General features: G+C 43.4%; 1 protein-coding gene across 1 annotated transcript in view; it reads right to left on the bottom strand.

Annotated features, from left to right (window-relative positions):
- Positions 1–23,628, bottom strand: part of RPS6KB1 (ribosomal protein S6 kinase B1) — a 1,830,003-nt gene that overhangs the window by 407,399 nt on the left and 1,398,976 nt on the right. The window contains exon 10 of the mRNA XM_044054533.1: positions 11,522–11,584. Within this exon, the coding sequence (XP_043910468.1) occupies positions 11,522–11,584 (63 nt within the window). The remainder of the gene's footprint in view (positions 1–11,521; positions 11,585–23,628) is intronic.

Here is a 23,628-nt window from a genome sequence, read left to right as displayed (position 1 = left end):
AGGCTTGGCCAAATAGGGTTTTATTATCCAGGGGTGCATCCAGCAATTTTGTTTGCACATCCATGGGCAGGGGTTGTAGTCTCACCCAAGAATATCGCCACAAGACTGACCCAGATGCAGCAGACTTAGATGAGGCTTCCACAGCATCATAACTGCACTTTGAGTGCCTAGTTACTTGGGATGTAGTGGACAGAAGGGTGTTAATTTGAGTTTTAATGGGAGAGTCTGGTGCTTCAGATAGTAATGTGGAGGCCTTGGAAATGGTATCCAAGACATAGTTAGCCATACGTGTTTGGTAGTTGGCAGCTCTAATAGCCAGAATAGAGGAGTTATAGACTTTCTTCCCTAGTCTGTCCATGAAATTGCTGTCTTTGTCTGTGGGATAAAGAGCAGGCAAAGGTAATTGCCTAGATGATTTATCAGCAGAAACAGCAATAACTGCTGGGTCTGCTGGAGGGTTCCTAAAGAGGTATTGGGTATCCTGAGGGACCTTGTAAAAATGGTCTGGACGTTTAGCAGCTGGTGGTTGAGAGTCAGGGGACTGTGAAGCAGCCAAGAAGGCATCCTGAAAGGCAGGTAGCAAGGGGGCCACTGCCGAAGGAGAGGGTTGTTCCATTTGCAAAAGGTCAAAGTATCTTTTCTGTATCAGAAACTTCAGATGCTTGCCACTTGAAATGCTCCCTCTTGAGGGAGATTGTATCTCCAAAGGTAAGTTCTTCCCCTGGAGATTCAGGAGTAATGGAGTCTTCTTCCTCTGGGGTGATGAAATCTTTTGGGGACTCTATTTGGGATTCATATGAAAAGGATTCCTCTAAAGAGGAGTACTCTTCCTCTGAAACCTGTAAAGTAGGTTGAATGATGGGGGGGTGGGGCCTGCTGTGTCTTGCAGGGCCTGAAAAGCCTTAAAAATGCTCTGAGAAAAAACATCTCATCCAGGAACTGGTTGGGTTTCAGTGTGTTTACCTTTTTGTTTTTTATTTAAAGGAGTAGTCAGTGGAGAGAGAATCGGAGCGGATGTCTGGGTGGGAGAGAAGGAGCTAGGCCCTCCGATAGACTGAGTCATGGTTCCCCTCCGTCATCAGGATCTGATGGCTGAGTAGCCTCAGTGGACGTACTAGAGGTTTCCTCCACCCCAGCTTCCATAGTGGTTCCTGGGCCTGGCTTGGAAACCGATGTCTGGGAAGATGCCAGGCTTTCATCAGCCTCAAGAACCTACTCAAGACACCTGAGGCGCAGCAAGGGATTCCGGCCAAACTTTTTTGGTCTTCTTCCTCGGCGGCTCTTCAGATGGACCTACTCCCCCTTCCATACCGAGCACAAGACGTCTGAGTCTCTGATTTTCTAAATACAATTTTAGTGCAGCAAGATGGCTGCGAAGTGTTTTTGGGATGAAAGATTTGCAAATGGGGCAGGATGTATGGTCGTGGGCCTCGCCTAAGCAAAAAACGCATTTCTAGTGTGCGTTCTTGTGAGGAATTTGTCTCCCACAAGCACACATCCCCTTTCTAGCTGACATAACAATAATCAAAGGCAATGAAAAACCCAACAGGGCGCTTATCTGTATCGGTAGCATGAAACGGTCATCTGAAATGCAATCTACTTTCATAGGTTTGTAGGTAGGTACTAGGCTAGCGGCCGAAGGGCCTAAGTAAGCCTAGCCAACAAGGTTCCCTGGCTTACGCCACCCAAGAAAGTTATTTTCCTGTGCCCTTGTCTAGCAGAGCCACAGAAGTGATCTCCGGGGTATATTTCCTATTTCCCATCCACTCATCAAGATTTTTATTGAAGAGTGCTAATGAGGAACTTTGCTTGACATAGATGGGCAGCTTGTTCCAGAGTATGGGAAGTCCCTGGGACAGGAATCTATCCCTCTAGCATGTCCTGTTTATTGTGGTGGCTAGGTTTAGGTCCCTAGAGAGTGTAGCTCGGAAGGATTGGGATTTCTTTAGGTGTAGCATGTCCAACAGCTATGAGTTTGACACAGCTTTATATGTTAGGCAGTGATCACCTCGGAGTAGGCGATATGCTACGGAGTAAAGCTGGAGTTTTTTGAGACGGTCAATGTAGGGCATCTGTTTGAGGCCAGTAATCCTCTTTGTGAGGTACTTCTGTGGCCTTTCCACCTGCTGCAGATGTCTTGTGAGGTACATTCCAAAAGGGGCATTGTACTCTATAATGGCTCTAACGAGTGTCGAGTAGAGGGGAACAATGACCTCTTTTTTGCTGGATGAGAACCCTTTTGTGATGAGGTGTGCCATGTAGAAGGATTTCCTGACAACTGTGGCGTGGCGATGTCATTATCAAAGGAGAGACTAGTGTCCACCTGGGTTCCAAGGTCTCTTATCACACATTTGGCGTTAAGTAGACTGCCACCTATATGGTAGTTCATGGGTACTGAGTTTTTACCAAAGGGGATGACAATGCACTTTTTGTACTGAGCTTGAGGCCATGGCTCTGACATCAAGCATCTGTCTCAGTGAGGCCCTTCTGTAGGATATCCACATCATTTGGGGACTCGACTATGACTCCTAGTTTGCAGTCATCTGCTAATTTCATTAGCCAGAGGCCTTCTGTGTTAGCCTGTACTTCAGAGAAGTAGATACCAAACAGGAAAGGTCCCAAGACTGAACCCTCTGGTACTCCACTTGTCACTGGTTTGAAGTCAGATTTGGAGCCTGCAATTTTTACAGTGTGGGTTCTGTCAGTGAGCCAGTTGGCAACCCATCTTGTGACGTAGGGATTTATACCTAGTTTGGTGAGTTTAGCTATAATTCCATAATGGGGAATGGTGTTGAAAACCTTGGTGAGGTCAAGATAGGCTGTGTGAACCACCTTACCCTTGTCTAAGGCTCTGGTGACTGCCTCAAAGAAGTCGATCAGGTTCAGGAGGCATGATCTGCTTTTCACAAACCCGAACTGGGTGGGGTCCAGAGTTTGGAGGTTACCAGTGTCTTTGCTTATGAGTTCCATGATGATACGTTCCATAGCTTTACAGACCAGGCTCGTCAGGCTAATAGGGTGATAGTTCCCAGGATTAGTGGTGGCTCCCCCTTTGTGGAGTGGGATAACTGTTGCTGAGCGCCATTCAATGGGCACAAAGCTTGACGTGAGGCTATGACTGAACATGGTACTTAGGTGGGGAGCCAGTTCGTTCTGAAATTCATGTAAAACGCACCCTGGGATGTTGTCCGGTCCCATGGATGCTGTGTTTTTGGCTTTAGAGTGTGCAGCTTTTACCTGCGTAGTTGTGATTACAGGGACTCTGCATCCGTCCTGTATAGATATGGGCCCTTTAGGGGGTGAGAGGGGGGTAAAGTTAGCATTGAACCTATCTGCCAGGATGTTGGCAATATTAGTTGGTTCTGTAATTTTCATGCCGTTGTGCTGTAACTCAGAGCAGATCTGGGTGTTGCCATTGAGATTCTTGACATAGCTAAAGAATGCTTTGTGGTTGTCCCTAGAATCAGTGGCGATTTTGTTTTCGTAGCTAGTTTTGGAGGATCTTATAAGGAATCTCAGCTTCTTACTGAGGCTGACCAGGGAGCACACCTCCACTCATGGAATTTTACTCTCTTTTGCAGCAGTTTCTTCTTTCTGTTGTAGAGCTTGTTTATGGCAGGGGACCACCAGATTGGCTTCCCTTTTTTGGAGGATCGCGTCTTGCTTCTGTTTGGGATAGCACAATCCATGCACTTGTGTAAGTGCTTATAGAGTGCATTTGTGTAGGATTCAGCAGTCATAACTGTACTGTCCCATCTGCATGGGTGTCATGAAGTTTGCCACTTCTGTCTTAAGAAGCATGAAGCTGGCTTTGGAGAATTTTTTTACCGTGGTTTCCCTAATGGGGGGTGGGGGAAGGATGTGGATATCTAGGGTGATTAGCTTATGGTCAGATATGACCAACAAGGAGTTGACTTCAGGTATGGAACACCGGTCAATCATGTTGGTAATGACTAGGTCTAGGATATTGTTGCCCCTGGTGGAGGTGTGGATAAGTTGATCCAGGACACTGGAAGTTACGAATTCCAGAAAGCACTGAGCGAAGAAGTTGGTACAGGAGTAGTTTTCCCAGTTAATGGTGGAGTAGTTGAAATCGCCCATTATTAGGGTGTTTGGTTGAACCCTAATATTTTCCAGTATATCAAGAAAAGAGGAGTGGGAATCCTGGGGCATGGTGGGGGATCTGTAGCAAGCTACAATTTGGACTGCGGTTCTGCCCAGAGTTAGCTGCACTTGGATAACCTCGGATGCATTATGCTGAGCAACTAGCCTGGAGGTGTGGATATCCTTAATGAATATGGACCTTCACCTTTGGTGTTCCAGTCCAGGTTAGGTGGCCGAAAAGTGTGGTATGAGTTACAGCCTGGTAATGCAAGGGTGCTCTCTGGAGCCTTGAACCAGGTCTCAGTCACTGCACAGATATCGATGTTCTCCATTTTAAAGAGTGCTTCGAGGGAGTGCATTTTGAGATTTAGACTTCTAGCATTGAGTAGCATTACCCTCAGTTTTTGCTTGCCTATTCCGGTTACGGTGGTGAATTTGTCATTTGAACCTGGCCTAAAAAAGGCACTATAGGGGCAGCAAGAGCCTTAGCCAGTATCCGGAATCCCAGGGGTGTCAGGTGCAGGCCATCCCTGGCAAAGCATCATGGTCTATCGACCATGTCGTCCCAGACAGACAGATACTGGATCCCCTTAGAATGACACCAGAAGCTTAGCTAATTGTTGAAGTCAATCATTTTGTCCTTGTACTGCGGTATCATTCTGGGAGATGGCAGGATGCTACTCAAGGCTAGGGTCATACCTGCCTGGGCTACAAGATCGGAGAGCTCTTCCATGTCTCTTTTCATGTAGTCCAGGGAGATATGTCTCAGGTCATTCACACCAACATGGACAATGACAGAGTCATATTTGTACTTGTTGTGGAGTGACCTGAGTGCGTGGGTTATGTGGCAGATCCTGCCACTAGACAGGCAGCTGATGGTAACCTTCTCCTTGTTTAGCCTGGTGAGTGGGACATCAGTGTGCCTGACTATAGAGTCACCTATGACTAGTGTGTGTTGGGTACGTTGTTTTGCCTTAAGTGCTGTGGTTGAGTGGCACACTGAGTCTGTGGGCTGTGTGTCATTTGTGTGGTCTTGGGAGGGGTGGAGGTTGCTTGCGTTTCTGCTTTGGAGGTCTCTGTTGCTTGAGCAGATTATTATTGAGAGCCTCCACAAATTTTTTTTGTTTCTATGTGTGGATTTTTGTGGTGTAGGTTTAGTGGGACTATGTGATGAGTGTGGTGTGGTGCACGTGTTTACCTTCTCCTCTTGACTATCAATTTCAGTCTTGGTTGGAGAGAGTTTGGCCTCCAGTTTGGCTAGACAAGTGCATCTCTCACAGGTTGTAGTGTTGGGTGGTAGGAGGAGAGGGTTGTCTGTGTACATGAGGCAATGGCTACATTGCCCCAAGATGCCCAGAATCATCAGATAGACAGGAGAGAACACTGGGAGCTGACCCGTTGACATGCCTGAATAAAACACTATCTTCTAGACAAGTGAGGAAAGTGAGTACAAGAGCTGTTTTTCTCTAAGCAAGTAAGGAAAGTGAGTGCAAGAGCTGTTTTCTCTAAGCAAGTCAGGAAATAAGTACAAAAACTGTTTTCCTCTGGGTAATGAGGAAGGTTGAGTGCTGTAGTAAACTGTAGCTTATCTAATGCTTACAACAAGTTCTGAACAAGTGCTGAGCAAAGGGCCAAGGGTACTAGCTGCTAGTACAAGGGTCCAGGGAACTACTAAAGGGGCAGTGAATACCGCACAACGTGGCTGGGCTAATATATGCCTTCGGGAAGATAGCCCAGTACCAACCTATGAACCTATAAGCAAATTCAAGTGCTAAAACTAAGAATCTGTAGCTGAACTAGACTAGTTACAGGAAAGAAACAAGTGGAAATGTGAGCTTTAGAAAGTTGAAAGAGATGGAAAAATTGCCCAAATGGCCAATAACTTCAATTTCTGGGCAGAAACCACTCCTTATGTGGTAGATAGGTTACCTAGTGCTTACCACTCCCACTGATAAGCTAGAAGGCTTTCCTCCATCACAGAAAGGATTGGGGGGGGGGGGCTCAGGAGCTTACAACAGTCCTGGATACAGCAAATCTGTCTTTGGACTAAACTAGTTACAGGAAGGGGGGAAACAATTGCAAATGCGGGCTTTTAAATAAGATGGATAAACTGCCCAAATGGCCAATAACTACAGTTTCTGGGCCAGAAACCACTCCTTATGTGATAGATAGGTTACCTAGTGCTTAACACTCACTCCCCACTGATAAGCTAGCAAGCTTCCCTCCAACACAGACAGGCTTGGGGGCTCAGAAGCTTACAAACAGTCCTGGATATAGCAAACCTGTATCTGGACTGCACTAGTTATAGGAAAGGCAGGAAACAAGCGTAAAATTTTTTGTTACAGTTAAGCAGAACACACGGAGATTCTAGCAAAGATTTTTTTTTTTTGTAAAGGAAAAGGGAGACAGGAGAAGCAGAAGATAATTCAAGGTTAGGAAACTAAGTGGTTTGGCCTTCTCAAATGTTCTCTCTGTATTAGGTAGAATGAGCTAATGACACTAGACTGGAAGGAGTGTCCCAGATCAAATTTACAGTAGGGGCGGGCAACTGCAAAGCCACCAAGTATAACAGCAAGACACAAACAGGGAGGGAAGGTGGGGAACAATACTAAAGCTACTAGCCTACACTCTTTTAGACAGTAAACACTACAGAAATATCTACCATAGCAGAACATAAGAGAGCCACAAAATGAAGTTTTAAACAGATAAAGGAGCAAGGAGACTCTACAGAATGGTTGTAATTGTAAACAAATCAGTTATATGATACACTCCTTGGCAGGAAATCAGAACAAACAAAAAGGTGCTTAACAGGTAGGGACATTTTCCCCTTAATACCTTTCACACAGTGAAACTAGCTAAAAAGCTTTACAAACAGTGTGACAGTAAAAACTTATTTATCAGGCCCTTTAAGGCAGACAATTTTAGTTTAACAGTGCAGATTAGTTAATAGCAATAGAATACAGTAAAAAGTATGCAGCAGGCAATAAAAAGTGCTATATATAAATTGCTAGAAGCAATATATAGTAATAATAAGCAAAAAAAAAAAAAAAAAAAAAAAAAAAAAAAAAAACCAACATACTTACTGTTATATATCTCAGATCAGATTTGTAGTCAATGCCCCTCCTCCACTCGGCTCAGTGTGTATAGCACTGGTGAACATGAGTCCGGTGTTCACTGTGGTAGGAAAATTCTGAGGAGGGTGCATGCAGATGCCACCTTTATACCCTATGTCAGTTTATGCCCCTGACAAGGCACGTCACATGTACCCTCCAGAAACAAAGGCTCTGGTATACTGGCCGGAAAGTGGCGCTGCTGGCAGCAACTCCCTACTGTTATGAATACTGCAACATGTGAATAGAAGGACATCAACAGATATGACTAGTAACATCTTCACCAATGGATGAAGTGTTGGTGCAACATGACCGCCCTCTTTCATAGTTTAGGTGAACCAGTGGATGAAAGTTTTACAGGTATCACTGGATCTGTTATCTACAACACAGTAAGGGAAATTATAAAGATGGATACTGACTATCATGGGTGATTTCAGGACATCTCTTGCTATCACACAACTCTTCTGCAGTGCCGTAAGAAAAAAAAATCCTAGTCAGTTAAGTTTCTCTAGTGGGAAGAAGTCTGCTTGTTTAGGGCTGCTTCTAGGGAGGTCTCTCCTGCAACAGCAGATAAAGACAGGGTGGCCAGCATGAAATCGTTCAATCTATGGCTTTCTTTACTACTCTTGGCAAAGGACCTGAACCAGGTAGTCATTTAAATATGGGCAAGTAAGTATACTTTCAGTTTGTGGTGGGTAAATACTGGAACTAAGCATTTAGTAAATATTCATGGATCAGTGGTCAGCCCAAATGGCAACTAGATGAATTAAAATGCTGAATTCCCTATACTAACCTTAGAAACATTCTGTGTTTCTAGTAAACGGGGATATACAGCTACACATCCTTCATATTCAGTACAGCATCTGGTAACAAGACTTTAGAGTAAATGTGTTGAACTTTTTATGACAAGAAATGTGTTTGGTTTGTAGCTCTCCAAAATGGATCTTCGATGCCTATTTTTGTGCGCACTTGGAAGACTCCTAAATAAAGTTCAGTCTTCCTTTCTTCTAGTTGGCCCCTTTCTTAGGTAATGGAACAACAGACCTGACCCAAGATGGGGCTCTGAAATAACACTCAGCAGTGCACATTCAAATCTTGAGGATATACAGCCAACATCCATGCAGAAAATTTATAGGCAACTTCTTCACTTTTTGTCACCTCCCATTATAAAATATTCAGTTCATACCCTAGCCAACTAATTACTCACAAACAGCAGCTCTATGATTCTAAACAAAAGCACAAATAACAGTTCTATGGGTTTAGTTAACTTACCAAGATGTTTTCTACTCTGTAATTCAATACCCCTTTATCAGACCTCCTTAATTTGTTCAACCAGAACGTCTCCACTGGATATGCACCAGCAGCCTGGAGAATGGCTATAGTAGTTCTCCTACACAAGGGAGGTCCCCCTCTGGCAACTGTAGACCTATCGGCCTCACAAGGGTCATCTGCTAAATTAGGCAGAATATCTACATGGGACGTCATAAACAGGAACATAGAAAACTTACAATCCCTACACCAAAAACAATCTGGATTTGTATAAGGTAGATGATGCCTGCTGACAGATGACTATCACATCTGGCTACAGGAGCAAATAAAAAGTGAATCTAAAAAAATGACTGAGAAGAGAGTGCACTTGTCCTGTTTTATTGTTGATTAATTAATTTACTTTCTATTCTTGCTCTGCTAAATGAAGTAGATAAAATAGCAGTAATCTCAAGATGACTTTCAAAATATTTGACTTTCCTCGCTCATTAATGAAAAAGTTCAGTTTCAATTGACTGGATAATTGATTACTCCTTCTTTAATGAACCCCAGTTATTTAGCAAACACTTTTATAAACAGATACATTTTGTGATTTACAACGCTATAGCAGTTTTTAAAGATCACATCTAAAGGTGTGAAACAACCTTTTGTTTTGTATAAAAAAGTGTTTCATATATAAAATAAAAGGTGATTTTGCACCTATTTAGAAATAAAACCTTTCTAAAATTGGTTTCCGAATGCAGAAGACAAAATGCACTGAGCTGTTTTTATGGCATGAATATTTATGGCTGGGCATGCAGTTTGGCAAAAAAACCCACAACCTTTTATTTTATTTATTTTGCCAAACTGGCAATTTAACAGTTGGCCAATTACATAACTAATTTGCTATTACTTACTTATGCTAATTCAGCATAATTAGACCTGGAACCTGAAACTACATATGCTCCACTTGCCCATCCATGAATATTCATGCCTTAAACATGTTCAGTACATTTTGTCTTCCGCATTCAGAAGCAATCTTTTAAACATTACATTTTTTTTAAATGTAGCAAAATGCATTTTTCTTTTCGTGTTTGCATGCAGAAACTTGCCTTTAAACATGATCTTTAAAATCAGTGCTATAATATCATAAAAATTAGGGCTCTAAGGGAAAAGGGAAGCGCTTTCCTATATTTTCAATGCAGTCTGTACAGCTAGGTTACCAAGATATGTGCCCAGTTTGCAAAGAAATAGGAACTGTGAACAGTGTATCTGCTAATAAATTATAAAAGCTGAAATTTTTGAAAGCAGGCCTTAAAGTACATAATTACTTTATGACCACTTAATAACACAGTAAAAACATACGTCTTACTCATTAATTAAATGTGATTGCCCAAATATTGTCATTACCTGATAAAATGAATAAGCCTGTTAGTAAACATGTTTCTTGTGTGTCTGTTACCAACACCCCAAAAAATAAAGTACGATTTCCAACTCATTTCCCCATGACCATCAATATTACTAATAACCATTTATCCCAAGCTATTCTAGTGGAAATGTTAGAGCAACTCTGGCTCACAATAAATGTTATACGGTTCATGTTGCATTTTGTGCAATACCTTGGATTACTAAAAACAAAACTTATGAAAGCTTGGTTCACAACAGCATTCCTCTTCCAAAGCTTATTCAGCACTCCATGGCAGTTTCAATAGAAAAAGTTAACAGGGATCCAAATGACAGCCATTTATTATCTGACCTACAATGCAACTCAAGTGAAACAAAATTCAAGTATGTGCCAACTTTATTTGTGCAATCAAGCGCTTAAAAACCGCACAGCATAGCAAACCTCACTACTAAAAATTCTTCCTCTCAGTTTCAGGGTCTAGAGTTTAATCAAAGTACGGTTGTGTAAAATCTTACCATAAGTGTAGATGTCCTTCTCTTCACTGTTACAGTATTCCTTATGCAAGGGATCTCCTGCCAAGGGTAGCCCAATGTCTGGCCAGTATACCAAAGCATTTAGAGTTTACAGGTGTTATACATCACACACATGCTCCTTGTGCAAGGCATAGGGCATAAAGATGACGTATAAACGTACACACCTCAGAACAGAAATGCCCCAGGAGGAACAGAATGTCCCTAGGAACCAGGAGGAATGTGTGTATCCAGAAGAAGGAAAAAAATAAAAAAAATCCCTGGCCAAGAAGGCAAAAAGAAAAGGGCAGAGCAGAGGGGGGAGGAAGCAAGGAGCGAATACTGCAACAATGAAGATAAGGACATCTACTGTTATGTTAAGATTTTACAAAGCTGTACCATGTCCTTCCATATCACTGTTGCAGCATTTCTTACGTAAGGGATAGTACAAAAGCTCAAGAGGAAACCTGAGAGTAGGATAGCACTGAAGAGCCTCTATAAACCCATGCAGGACAGTCCTGGCAAAGCCAGTTCTTGCTCTGGATACAACATTCAATTTGTAACGTTCAGTGAAGCTATGGACAGAAGTCCAAGTAGCAGCCTCAAGGATGTAACTGGTATCCAGTCCTTTGAAAAAGGCACCAGAAGATGCAACAGCCGTTACAGAAGAGGAGTGTTTAGACTGATGTCCAATGATGGGGCCTGGATTGGCTGCAATGAAGTTCTGAGGTGTATATGTCTGTATGTCACCTTTATGCCCTATGCCTTGCACGGGGACCATACGTGTAACATACAATGCCTACAAACTCTAAAAGCATTGGTATATTGGCTGGACATTGGGCTATTCTTGGAAGGGGATCCCTTACATAAGGAATACTGCAATAGTGATATGGAAGAACATCTTTCAGTTACTACATTTTAGGAATTTGCTTATTCTCCCAATGATCACATCTATGGATTCTCTATGGGTACTTAGGTTTCATCACACCTGCCAAAAACATGATGGCTGAAACTAGCAACCCTACAGGTATTACATATACTCCAATTACCCACGCCTTTGTGGGCTTGGGATGTAGACAAACAAGAGCAAGCAGTGGACCAGACACCTGCATAAATAAATCATTTAACAATAATTTCCAAAATCCCACCTGTACTTCAACAGCATCTCCAGGACCAGCACCAAGCCGCTGGGCAGCATTTCGTTTCAAAAGCTGTAAAAACAAAGGCATACTTACTAACTATTAAGCACATTATGTATAGCAAACAGTATGCAAGATCCAGATTATGCACAACTAGCACTACTTTCAGAATTACGCAAACTGAAACATTGACAAAAATTACATTTGCATATTTAGTAAATTCAGTTTATGATACAGACTTTTCTGAAGCTGTAACATGTCCAACTGTTTAATTCCCATATGTTCCCAGTGCTTTTTCTTTTTTACAAATAGTCAGTAATCTGTGTTCTACTTTTCTGTTTCTGAATTTAGAGTTCTAAAAAGGCTTTACTACCAGGAAAACATGCAAAGCTATTGTAAACTAGTCTTCTTAATTTAACATAAAAGAAACATGATACAGAGAAGCAGTGACTGTGTTGCTGTACAGCATTTGTTACAAATTACATTCAAGTTTGTGCAATTCCTATTTTTTTCTGCAGGGTGTCCAATTCTTCAGTCACAAAGGTAGCTGGCATTGACAAGTAACAAAAAAGAATGGCCATGTGAGATACTCAACATAAGGCAGATCTTTGAGGAACACAATTGCAACAGAACAAAAAACTGGTTATCTTCCAGTATTTCTCATCATTCATTGGTCCATTTTTTTCTTTTTCCAGGCAATATCTTCATTACCAAGGACACCAGCAATGCTAATCTTGATGAAAAAGAAGTTATGTACTCACCATAATGTTCCATCTGTATTGTCCATTTTCATTCTTCTTCAACAATTGGGTTTGGATCTGACTTGGTATCCTTTTACAGTTCATGGATAATAGAAACACCTAGAGTTCCTCCCTTACCCATAAAGTTCTAATCACCTACCATACACCTCAGATCTTGTTTGCTGGCCTTACAGTGTCAAAGGTACATTAAAAACAGCAGTAGTATGAGAAACCAATACCTGGAGCCTTTCCTGATTATCTTCTTGCTCTTTCAGAAGTCTTACACTAAATGGTAGGGGGTTGGAGGGAGAATGACAACACAGATGGAAAGTTACAGTGAGTACATAACTTCTTTATCTGATTATGTCAATTTTCATTAATTTCTCAACAATCAGGACAGAGTCCCCAGCTACCTGAATCACCGTGAGGACTCTAAAGAAGAATACTCCTGAGCACTGTTTAGCTGAAAGCTGCTCTTTCCCTCAAAACCAGATCCAATGTGTACTGAGTAACAAAGGTATGAGGATTAGCCCAAGTTGCAGCCGCATGGATATCATCCATGGAAGACCTGGATAAAAATACTGATGAAGTTGGCATGGACCTGATTGAATGGGCTCTCAAAGGTTTTGGCAAAGACAAGCCCAATCTGTTATAGACAAAGGAGATGCAATCAGTTAACCATTTGGCTATAGTTACTCTTGCAACTGGCTTGCCCAATTTCGATTCCACAAAAGAAACAAAATTCATCTGTTTTTCTGAAATGCTTTGTTCTATTTAAATACAAAAGTAACCGTCAGTGAACATCCAACAAATGTAACATTTTGTTTGTGAAATTTGGAAAGAAAACTGGAAGATTAATAGGCTGACTGATGTTGAATTCTGATATCACCTTAAGAAAGGAAGGGTTGGTTCATAGTGCTATCCTATCTCTATGGAATATTAAATAAAGAGGCTTAGAAGATAAGGCTTGAAGTTCAGATGCTCTTCGAGCAGAGGTTACAGCTACCAAAAAGACAGTTTTCCAGGCTAAAAACTTTAGTTCACATTTTGCTGATGGTTCAAAACGGGATTGAGTCAAAGCTTGTAACACTAAAATCAAATCCCATGGTGGAGATGGATCTTTAAAAGGTGATCTCAGAAGAAGGGTACCTCTCTATAAAGGCCTTACAAAGTCTTGAGAAAACTAAGGTTGAACTGTTAACTCCTACATGAAAATAAGAAATGGCAGCTAGTTGTACTTTAAGAGTCAAAGAACTAGCCCCATCATTAAAAACTATAGCCAAAAACTCAAGAACTTTATGAACTGGTGCCATAAAGAATAAATGTCCTTTTGCTGTGCCCAAAAACAAATCTTTTCCATTTACTTATGTAAATCTTCCTAGTGGAAGCTTTATGTGAAGATTAAATAATATGACAGATAGGGGCTCAATGGAAGTGGAGAAACCATGTGGTCAGCTTTAGGCTTAAAACGTCTGGGTGAATCATGTTTCTGGGTGAGACAGGGGGTCTGGAATTGGATCCAGAATCCATGGAGAGTGAACTAGATAAGGGCAAATATAGGGGAACCAAATCTGATGGGGCCAATAAGGGGCAATGAGGATGACTCTGCTCTTCAACTGATATAATTTCTAAGGAAACACGGGGATTAAAGGGGTTGGGTGATAAGCAGAGATGAGATTGAGGGGGCCAATCCAATAGTGTAAGACAGCATCTCTCGGTGATTCCCCCGGTGGGGGGGATCAGGGCAAAGAACCTGTTGCAATTGATGAGGGGAGATGCAAAGAGGTTGCAGCAGGGTTGGCCCCACTGGTGGAATATCTTTTCTGCAACTCTCATGTTGAGAGACCACTTGTGAGGTAAAAAAAAATGGACCTGCTCAACTTGTCTGCTATCACAATGGATTTCCATGGAATGTGTGCTGCTATCAGAAATCCACTGGATGAGACTGCCCACTGTCACCTTCTCAGAGCTTCTTGAAACAAAAGGTAAGATCTGGTCCATTCTTGTTTGTTGATGTATCATTACACTGACATCTTGTCCATCTGCAGGGCAATAGTCTTGGAAGGCAGAGAGTCTTGAAAGGCCTGCAATGCTAGGAGTACTGCTCTCATTTCTAGGACATCTATATGCATGTTGGCCTCTTTGGGGGACCAAGTGCCTTGGACTATCTTTCCCAAGAAGTACCCCCCACACCCAATTTGGGAAGCATCCATGGTCACCACAGCCTTGGGCTGAGGAAGAATAAAGGGACGGCCTTGTAAAATATGATCTGAGCGAAACCACCACAAGAGGTACTTTTTGCATGCCGGAGTTATTCTGATCTGGGTGGACATCGGTTGATGTAATATAGACCACTGAGATGTGAAGGTCCATTGAAGCATTCTCATGTGGTTAGCTTGCTAGTGGAACCAGAACTATCACAGAGGACAATGATCCCAAAGCTTGTAGGATCAATCAAGATGATAAAGAAGAATTATGAATTATCTTTTTGACTTAAAAATGATTTGTTAAGGGAAGGGAGGCTGTCATTGATGCTCGTTTGAACAAGGCCCCTATGAACTCTAATTTCTGAGATGGTTCTAGGTGAAATTTGCTGTAACTGATTATTCCTAGATGAGAGCAAATCTGGAGTACATAGTTTTGTGCTTTTATCAGAAGATGTCAGGTCGCAGTGGTTATGAGCCAGTTGTCCAGGTATGGAAACAACCAGAATCCCTGCAGTCTCAAGTGAGCTGCTACTACTGCCATGCATTTAGTGAACACTTTGGGGGCTATGGTGAGGCTAAAGGGTAGTGCTCTGAATTGGTAATGACGGGCTCCCAGTCAGAACTGTAGGTGTCTCCTGGATCATCTGTTCATTTTTGTGTGATAATACATATCCTAAAGATCTACTGAGCACATCCAGTCGTCCTTTTGCAGAAAAGCAAAATGGACTGAACCTTGACCATCCGGAACTTTGTATACTGAACCGATTTGTTCAGATTGCCGAGATCCAAAATTGGTCTCCAGTCCCCAGTTTCCTTTGGCATTAAAATATGAGTAAGTTCCAGATTCTATCTGGTCTGGGGGTATGTCTTGGATGACTCTTTTTTTTTCCAGTAGCTTTTTTTTGTTTCCAGAGCTGCTGCTTTCCTTTGACCAGGTGAACATTGTGAATTTTGTTTAATGCTGAAGGAAGGCGTAGGGAAAAATAAATGATATAACCTCTGGAAATAATCCTCTGCACCCATTAATATTTTGTAATGTCTAGCCAGGCTCTGTGGTGCAGGGATAGATGACCCCTTAATGCTTCCAGAGGTGGACAATTGGGCCTCCTTTCAGGAGCACTGGTAGGGTCTGTCAGAGAAGAAATCTCGGGACCCCTGGTTCCACGGACCTCCTCTATAGCCCAAGGTGGCATCTTCTCTGACAATTCCCCCCTCTGCCCCTAGAGAACTATCTCCACATGGATCATGGAAAGGACGCTAGGGCTTCCTAAACCTTTTTCGACCACCTTGCTGATTCCTAGAGAAGGTTCTTTGAAGAGTTAAAAAATGTTAGACAGGGCTTTACTATCTTGCTCACACTTGGAGAGTGTAAATTGTTTTGTTTTTTTTTTTTAACTTTAGAGCCAAACAAAGAACTTCCATCAAAGGGTACATTGAAGGAAGAGGACTTGAAGGGCTCCGCAGAATCAAACAGGTGCATTCTGGCATGCCTTCTAACGGAAATGCCTGAACTTGCTGCCACTGAGGTACCTTCAGCTGCATGTGAAACGAGCCTCATGGACGAATTTGTGACAGACTGCAGAGTAGCCAACTGTAAAGCAATAGAGCTCTGTGCCTTGGAAGTACTGGTCCCAAAGAAGCATTTGGAAAGTTCTTTAATCAAGTCCTTGTACAGTCTAGTGAAGTGTGTCAAATAATTCAGCAACCTTAGTGCAAAGATTACTGAAGCATATAACATGCTTCCCAAATCTGTCCAACATCCTGGACTCCATGTCAGAGGGATGGACAGCTGAACTCTGTTCCACAAGTTCTTTCTTTGTGACTGCCACCACCACCATGGCATCTACCAGTACTCCTTTGCTACAAAACTCTCTTCCTTTCAGTGGTGCCGGGATGCTGTCTGGTGTCTTGGGGATTGGCTCAACAGAGTTGAGTTCCTTCCACCCCCACCTAGAGATCAAAATAATGAGCTCATCGGCGGGTGGTGTCACCCATTAGATAGATCGGCCAGACCCAAAAGCTTCTAGGAATATCTATTCCTCTTGGGAAGGGTTAACAGTAGACCAACAACCCCTTTGCTTGATGATCTCCAGGATGTCTCCAAAGGAGATGTCATCAGGTGAAGATCTTGGGGACCCTTCCCCCTCACTGAAATCAGTATCTTCTGTGACTGACTCATGAGGAGAGTCCAAGTGCCTCCTCCTGCACTTTCTCTTCCTAGGGACGTCTTCACTGGGATGTTACAGAGAAGTATTGGAAGATATAAGTATACCCTGCTGGGTAGGCTGGAAACTTTTGGCTAGCTGTCCCTGTGGAATAGAGTAATGAAGCTCAAGGCAAAAAGGCATTTGGGATGCAAGATCCCGGGGGGGGGGGGGGGTGGATTCATCCGTCTTTCAGATGTAGAGAACACTCTCTCCACCACCTCAAAGCAGAGTTCTCCAGGGAGGAGGCGACACATGGAGCTGAGAAGACATGCTTCCAGACCATCGGCTCCCTCTGACCCGAAGGCAGTTCATCCACAGCACAAGTTGCAGCCGAGCTGTCCAGTGCCAAGGCTCTGAAAACTTCAGAGTTGACTCTTAACATCTCGGATCCGACAGTGACCATATGACTCCAACAGTCACCTGGCTCTGACACACTTGGAGGTGGTGCAATCAAGGAAGGTATCATAGCCGAAGATACCACAAACTTCAGATTCAAACACAGACGGTCTCATAAGACTCGGATTCAAGTGCTTTGAAAAGTACAGTTGTGTACACTTACCAGAAATGTAGATGTTCGAGTGTATTCACTGTTGCAGTCATCACTTGTGGGTTATCCCTGCTGGGTAGCCCTCGGCCGGCCTGAATACCAGGGTAAAGATTCTCCCTTCTGAGTCAGCTGCTGTTCGTCAGTGGTATAAAGCAGGGCAGCCAATGCCATTACATCAGTTTTCCTTGCCCTAACCTATAGGAACCCAGCCCAGAAGGCCTGAGGAAGGCCAACCTGGGGGATGGCCATAGGTACAGATAGGTGTGAAGGAAGCAGAGAGAGAAATAGAGGGGGAAGGAGGGATGAAAAAAAGGACTGCAACAGTGAATACACTCTAACAGCTACATTTATGGTAAGTGTACACAACTGTACTATGTTCTTCGTGTTTCACTGTTGCAGTCATCACTTGTGGGAAGATTCATAAAGCTGAAGATAGGGTGGATGCTAGAAGGGTAAAGAAAAGAGGAACAGGGAAGCCCTGCTCTAAGTAGGTCCTAGCATGCCCTGCAAGACTGCAGAGGCAAAGCCAGCCTGGGTTTTTGAGAAAAGAGGCAAATGGTAGTGTTTGTTGAAGGTGTAGCTGGAAGTCCAAGTGGCATCTTCTAGTATGTCCTTGGTAGGGACTTCCCTGAGGAAAACAGTGGAAGTAGATGCTGACCCAGTGGAATGGCTTCGGACAGGCTTGGGAGGAATTTTTCCATGGAAGTGGTTGCAGAAATGGATACAGTTGGATATCCATTTAGAAATAGTCTGCTTGGAGATGGGTTCCCCTCTGTCCCTGGGGTGAAGCTGACCAGAAACTGGTCAGTCTTTCTGAGAGGCTTGGTTCTATCCAGATAGTATCTAAGTTGTCTGTGCACATCCAGTGAATGGAGGATTCTTTCCCACCTGTTCTGAGGGTTAGGAAAGAAGGTGGAGAGATGTACAGCCTGATTCAGAATTACGTCAGACACCACCTTATTCATGAAAGAGGGGTTAGTTCTAAGAGTCACCCTGTCTGCATTGAAGATAATGAAGGGCTCAATTGCCATGAGCACCTGCAGTTTGGAGACTCTCCTAGTTGAGGTTATGGTTAGCAGGAAGGAGATCTTCCAGGAGAGTTGTTTTACTTCTGCCGAGGCAGCTGATTCAGAGGGAGGTAAAGTCAATTTTTCCAAGACACAGTTCAGGTCCCAGGCAGGTGTAGGGGTCTCCTAGGTGGCCTGATGTGACATACCCCTCTAAGGAATTGTTTTAGCAGGGGGTGGGGGAACAAAGGCTCCTTGGTATGGGAATGGACAGAGACAGCTGAGGCATGGATCTTGATGGAAGAGTAAGATAATCCTTTTTGTAGTAGCTCCGCCAGTTAGTCTAAAATCAGACAGAGAGGCAAAGGAGCTGCTTGTATCCTTAGACTGACATCAGGCAATTAATCTTTTCCATTTTTCTGAGTATGATTTCCTGGTGCTGGGCCTCCTGGCCTCCTTAATGATATCCAGGACATGCTTTCTCAATAGTTGGTTATCTGCCTTTGGGATATAAGCCATGCGGATAGGTTGAGAGTTTGCAGGTCGGGGTGCAGTACTGTGCCTTTGTCTTGGGTTAGGAGTCCTTCTTTGAGAGGCAGGTTCCTGGGTGGCTCTTTGGTTAGGCTGAGTAGCGAGGGGTACCAATGTTGCCTGGGCCAATTGGGGGCAATTAGTATAACTCTTAGCCCTTCCTCTCTGATCTTTAGGAGCACCCTTGGGATCATTGGTAAGGGGGTGGGGAGGAGTAGGCACACAGGTTGCCCCAGTGGAAGGAGAGAGCATCCACCTTCCAAGATTTTGGGTGAAACTCCCTGGTGCAGAAATGGTCTAACTTTCTGTTCTGTACTGATGCGAAGAGGTCTACTTCTGGTGTCCCCCAAGTTTGGGTGATTGAGAGGAAGGTATACCTCAAAAGCTGCATTCGTGGGTGTCCAGGATACTTCTGCTGAGGTGGTCTGCTAGGATATTGTGACCCCTAGGGATGTACTTGGCTATGAGGTGAAGTCTCATCATCGAGGCAGTCTGCCAGAGAAGCATGGCTAGATGGCAAAGCGGGTAGGAGTGTCCCCCCCCCCCCCACTTGTTGATGTACCACATGACTGTGGTATTGTCTGTTTTGATGTGGAGCACCCCTGGATTCAGGTGGCTCTTGAAGGCTATGATAGCCCTGAGTACTGCCATCATTTCCTTTAGGTTGATGTGTAGGTCTAGGTCCCTAAGGTCACAAGTGCCTTGGGTGCACATGTCTCCTAAGTGTGTCCCCCAGGCTTTGTCTGAGGCATCTGTGGTGATAGTCCGACTATGGGGACGAATTTGAAAAGGTAGGCCCCTGTTCAGGGTGCAGACTTCTGACCATGATAAGAGTTCTTGTCTTAAGCAGGGAATTAGAGGCAGTTATAGCTCCAGAGACCGAGAGTGCTGGCACCATAGGTTTTTGAGGTACCATTGCATTTTTCTCATGTGTAGTCTGGCGAAGGGCACCAATAGGACGCAGGATGCCATGTACCCCAGAGCTTGAAGGAACTTTCTTGCTGTGAAGTGTGTTCTGTAAGCCAACTGTGGGAAGTATTAGGGCAGAAAACTTTGTTTTTCTGGAGAGAGGAAGGCTCTTTGGGTGGAAGTGTCCAACAGAGCTCCCAGGAAGGTGCTCTGTCTGGTGGGTTGGAAATGGGATTTTCCTTGTTGATGGTGAATCCCAGAGAGGTGAGGAGGGTTTGGAGAAAGTTTAGGTCTTGCAGGAGCTTTTTTCTGCTGTCTGCCTGGATGAGGCAGTCATCCAGATAGGGGTAAATTTGAATGTTTTTCTGCTTGCAGAAGGCAATGACAGGGGCCAGGCATTTAGTGAAAACCCTGTGAGCAGTAGAAAAGCCAAAGGGCAGAGCAAGAACTAAAAGTGTTGTGAGCCTGTCCTGAAGTGAAGGAAACTTCTGCAGGACTCCCTTACAGGGATATGGAGGTAGGCATCCTTTAGGTCCAGGGTGACTAGCCAGGCATTTTGGGTCAGCATGGGCAAAAGTTTTTGGAGCGTAAGCATTTTGAATTTTGGCACTTGCAGTGAAAGGCTTAGTGTGGATATATCCAGAATAGGGCACCAAGTGCCCACTTTTCTGGGTACCAGGAACAATCTTGAATAAAACCCTTTTCCAGCTTGTTCCTGGGGTACAGGCTCCACTGCTCCTTGAGCACAAAGTTTCTGAATTTGTCTTAGATCTTCTGCCTGCTGATTTGTTGGAATGTCTGGGTACCTTGATAAGATTGGGCTCTCTTTGAAGGTATCATTGGTAAATGATTTTTAGGACCTACTGGTCCTTTGTGATGGGTGGCCAGTTGTATTTGAAAAGGGATAGACATCCACTTAACCTTTGGGGGGTTGGGGCAGAGGGGGGATGAGGAGTCATTGCAAATCCTTAGGGTAGGAAGTGGACTTAGAACTCCCTGCCTTGGGGGTTGTAGAAGTCCACTGTCTGGGCCTCTGCTGTCCTTGCAGTTGCTGCCTGGGGGATCTGTCCTGGCGCCCTTTTCTTTGCACAGGCCTTGATTGGGCAGGAAAGGACCAGTGTTTGGTGGTTAAGTTCCTGCTGAATCTGGGAGGTCGGACCTGGAGAAAATATTTTAATGTCTGAATTGATTTGGCTTTATTCTCCATTCTTTTGATCACCTCCTCCACCTTAGTTCCAAACAAGTGGTCTTAACTAGGGGGGTGTCAAGGAGTTTGGACATGACATGGTCAGGCAGAGGCTGCTTTTTCAGCCATGCAGGTCTCCTAATGACTGACCCTGCCACCGCAGCCCTGCTAGAGGGTTCTAGGGCATCGTATCCACAGTGAAGGGACTGCTTTGCCACTTGACAGCTGGAGTGTAAGAGTTCACCTAACTCTCTGGAAGTTGAAGTGTCTGGCAAGGAGGACATTTTCTCCTTTAATAGCTCCAAGATATGTTGCTGATATTTTAACACATGGAACTGGCAGTTTAGAGCTCTAATAGCTAATGTGGCAGAGGTGTATACTTTTTTTACCCCATTTGTCCAGAGCTCTGCTATCCTTGTCAGACGGAATAGGGTTTTTGGAGGAACTGGCCCTAGCCCCTTTGAGTCCCTGGGTGATGGACTCTGGGTCTGCTGCAGTATTTTTAAATAGGTGTTTGTGGGTGTTTGGCACCCTGTAGTACCAGTTTGGCTTTCTAGGTGCAAGAGGCAGTGCATCTGGTGTGAGGCTAGACTCCATGAAAACATCCTCCATCACATCTAAAATGGGAGGAATGGCTAAGGGTCTGTGCTGGAGAAGATCCAGAAACTCTCTAAGTCTCTTCTTGGACTGGGAATAATTCTGAGCTTCTCAATGGAAATGTTCCCTAAAATTAGGCTTTCAGACGACTCTGCCCTGAAGGCATCCAGCAGCACAGCAGAACTCAGTGAGGCGCCTCTCTCCAAAAGATAGGTCCTCGGGGGTGCAGATGGGATGGATTCCTCTGCATCGGAATCTTCAAAGGTGGTAAGGGGCTGTTGTTCATTGTCTGAATCCAAAAAGCCAGATTCTTCAGTATCAGGTTCTGATAGAATCTCTGGGAAATGTTCCTTTTTCTTTTAGCTGGGGTAGTCTGGTTACCTCTGGTAAGTGTGATAAGATCCTCAGCCATTTTGAGAAGCTGTTGTGACTGAGGAAGATGGCAGCTAGGAATTGTTTTCTTTGGAGTGGTTCTGCTTTTAGGCCTCAGTGTTGCAATGGGCCTGGGTGCGGCTGTAGCCAGCGGCGTGGTTGTCGGTCTTTTTCTTGCATCAGTTATCCAAAAAGCCTCCTCAGAAGCTGGTGCCTGCAGAGCAGCTCCGGACCCAACTGCGGGGGTGACAACTGAAAACTCGGTGGATGTAGTGTGATCCAGTGGCATACCGGACTCCGAATGGGTCTTGGTAGAGGCCTGCGGCAGTACTGAGTCGGGTATCAGGGGCTACGTAGGCGCCTCACTGAGTTCTGCTGTGCTGCTGGATGCCTTCAGGGCAGAGTCGTCTGAAAGCCTAATTTTATGTGTTCTGTCCCTTTCTTTATCCTGTCTCTTTTTGGGGATATCCACTGTATGCTCACCGATGGATGCCATTTCGTACTGCGAAGGACTGTCTTTAAAATGCCTAGCTACAAATTCTATTCTATGGCGAACGGTCCTAGTGTTAAAGAGAGTGCAGAACTGACAATCGTTGACGTTGTGGTCTAGGCCTAAACAGGTTACACACAGATTATGAAAGACTCAGTGTGGTATTTGTTTTCCACAGCGGAGACAATTTTTTTTCTTCTTTTTTTTCAAATATATTTTTATTGAATTTTACAAACATATATATATATATATATATATATATATATATATATATATATATACACACAGATATATATAAAACAGTTAGTACAAAAACTATGCATTTATAAAACAGCAGTTATCTTACAGGGAAACCTACATCTTAGAGAGTAATATAAGCAGTAAAGACCCCAATAACCTATTACAGTCAAAGTCTAGAGATACAAATGGAAATGGCTTGGAAGGAGGAGTATACGACTGTCTTAAGAAGAAAGAAAAGCGGTAAGGATGGTATACCCATATAAACCAACTATTTACATCATGTACAACTATTTATACCATATTTACAACATGGATGCCAGAGGATAACAAAATACTTTGTAAAATGAAAAGTTACAGTGTGATGATAACAATGTCTAATGATTATAGGGCCAGATATGATACCGATGGAGGATTTCCTGGAATGTAGTGTTAGTGACCCACATTTTGGAAGATTACTTAGTTTGGATTAGGTCAAAAAGGCTGCACCAGTACTTCTGAAAATATTCTTTTGGTTATTATTACGTTAACTTATGTGCAGATATATATTTGATTGTCATTGATGTAAAGTTTTCCCAAGCTATTGCTGAGGGATTGACCCAATTCTTGGCTCTAACATATATGAGAAGAGCACAGGCCGCAACACAGATGTGGAAATGGATACCCTTATGAGATTTAGGAATTATATTTAGAATCATGGTTTGCCAAGAAAATATGTTTTTTTCATATCCCATTTTTTCCAACTGAGTTCTGAGAGAACACCAAAGTTTGTAAATATTCTTACAGCTCCAAAAGATGTGAAGTATATCTACATGTGGAAGGGAACAGAACGGACAGGTTAGGTTTTTATTGTATCCAAATGTCAGTAAGACTGCTGGGGTATAGTAGGAATTGTTGTTTATCATAAGTTGAGTGTAAATTAGGTTTTTGAAGGGGGTTAGATTCAGGGTATTATTGATTGCTTCGCACTTAACTCCATAGAGATTTCTCCTTGTATACTGTCCCAATATTTGGAAAACAGAAGTGAATGATTGCACTTAATGCTTGACACAAGTTTACAGGTATTCAAAATAATTTTGTTCGGTA

Source organism: Protopterus annectens, chromosome 13.part0 (assembly GCF_019279795.1).
Source record: "Protopterus annectens isolate FY-2018-M chromosome 13.part0, PAN1.0, whole genome shotgun sequence".
Taxonomy (NCBI): domain Eukaryota; kingdom Metazoa; phylum Chordata; order Ceratodontiformes; family Protopteridae; genus Protopterus; species Protopterus annectens.
This window is presented reverse-complemented; position numbering and strand designations above follow the sequence as displayed.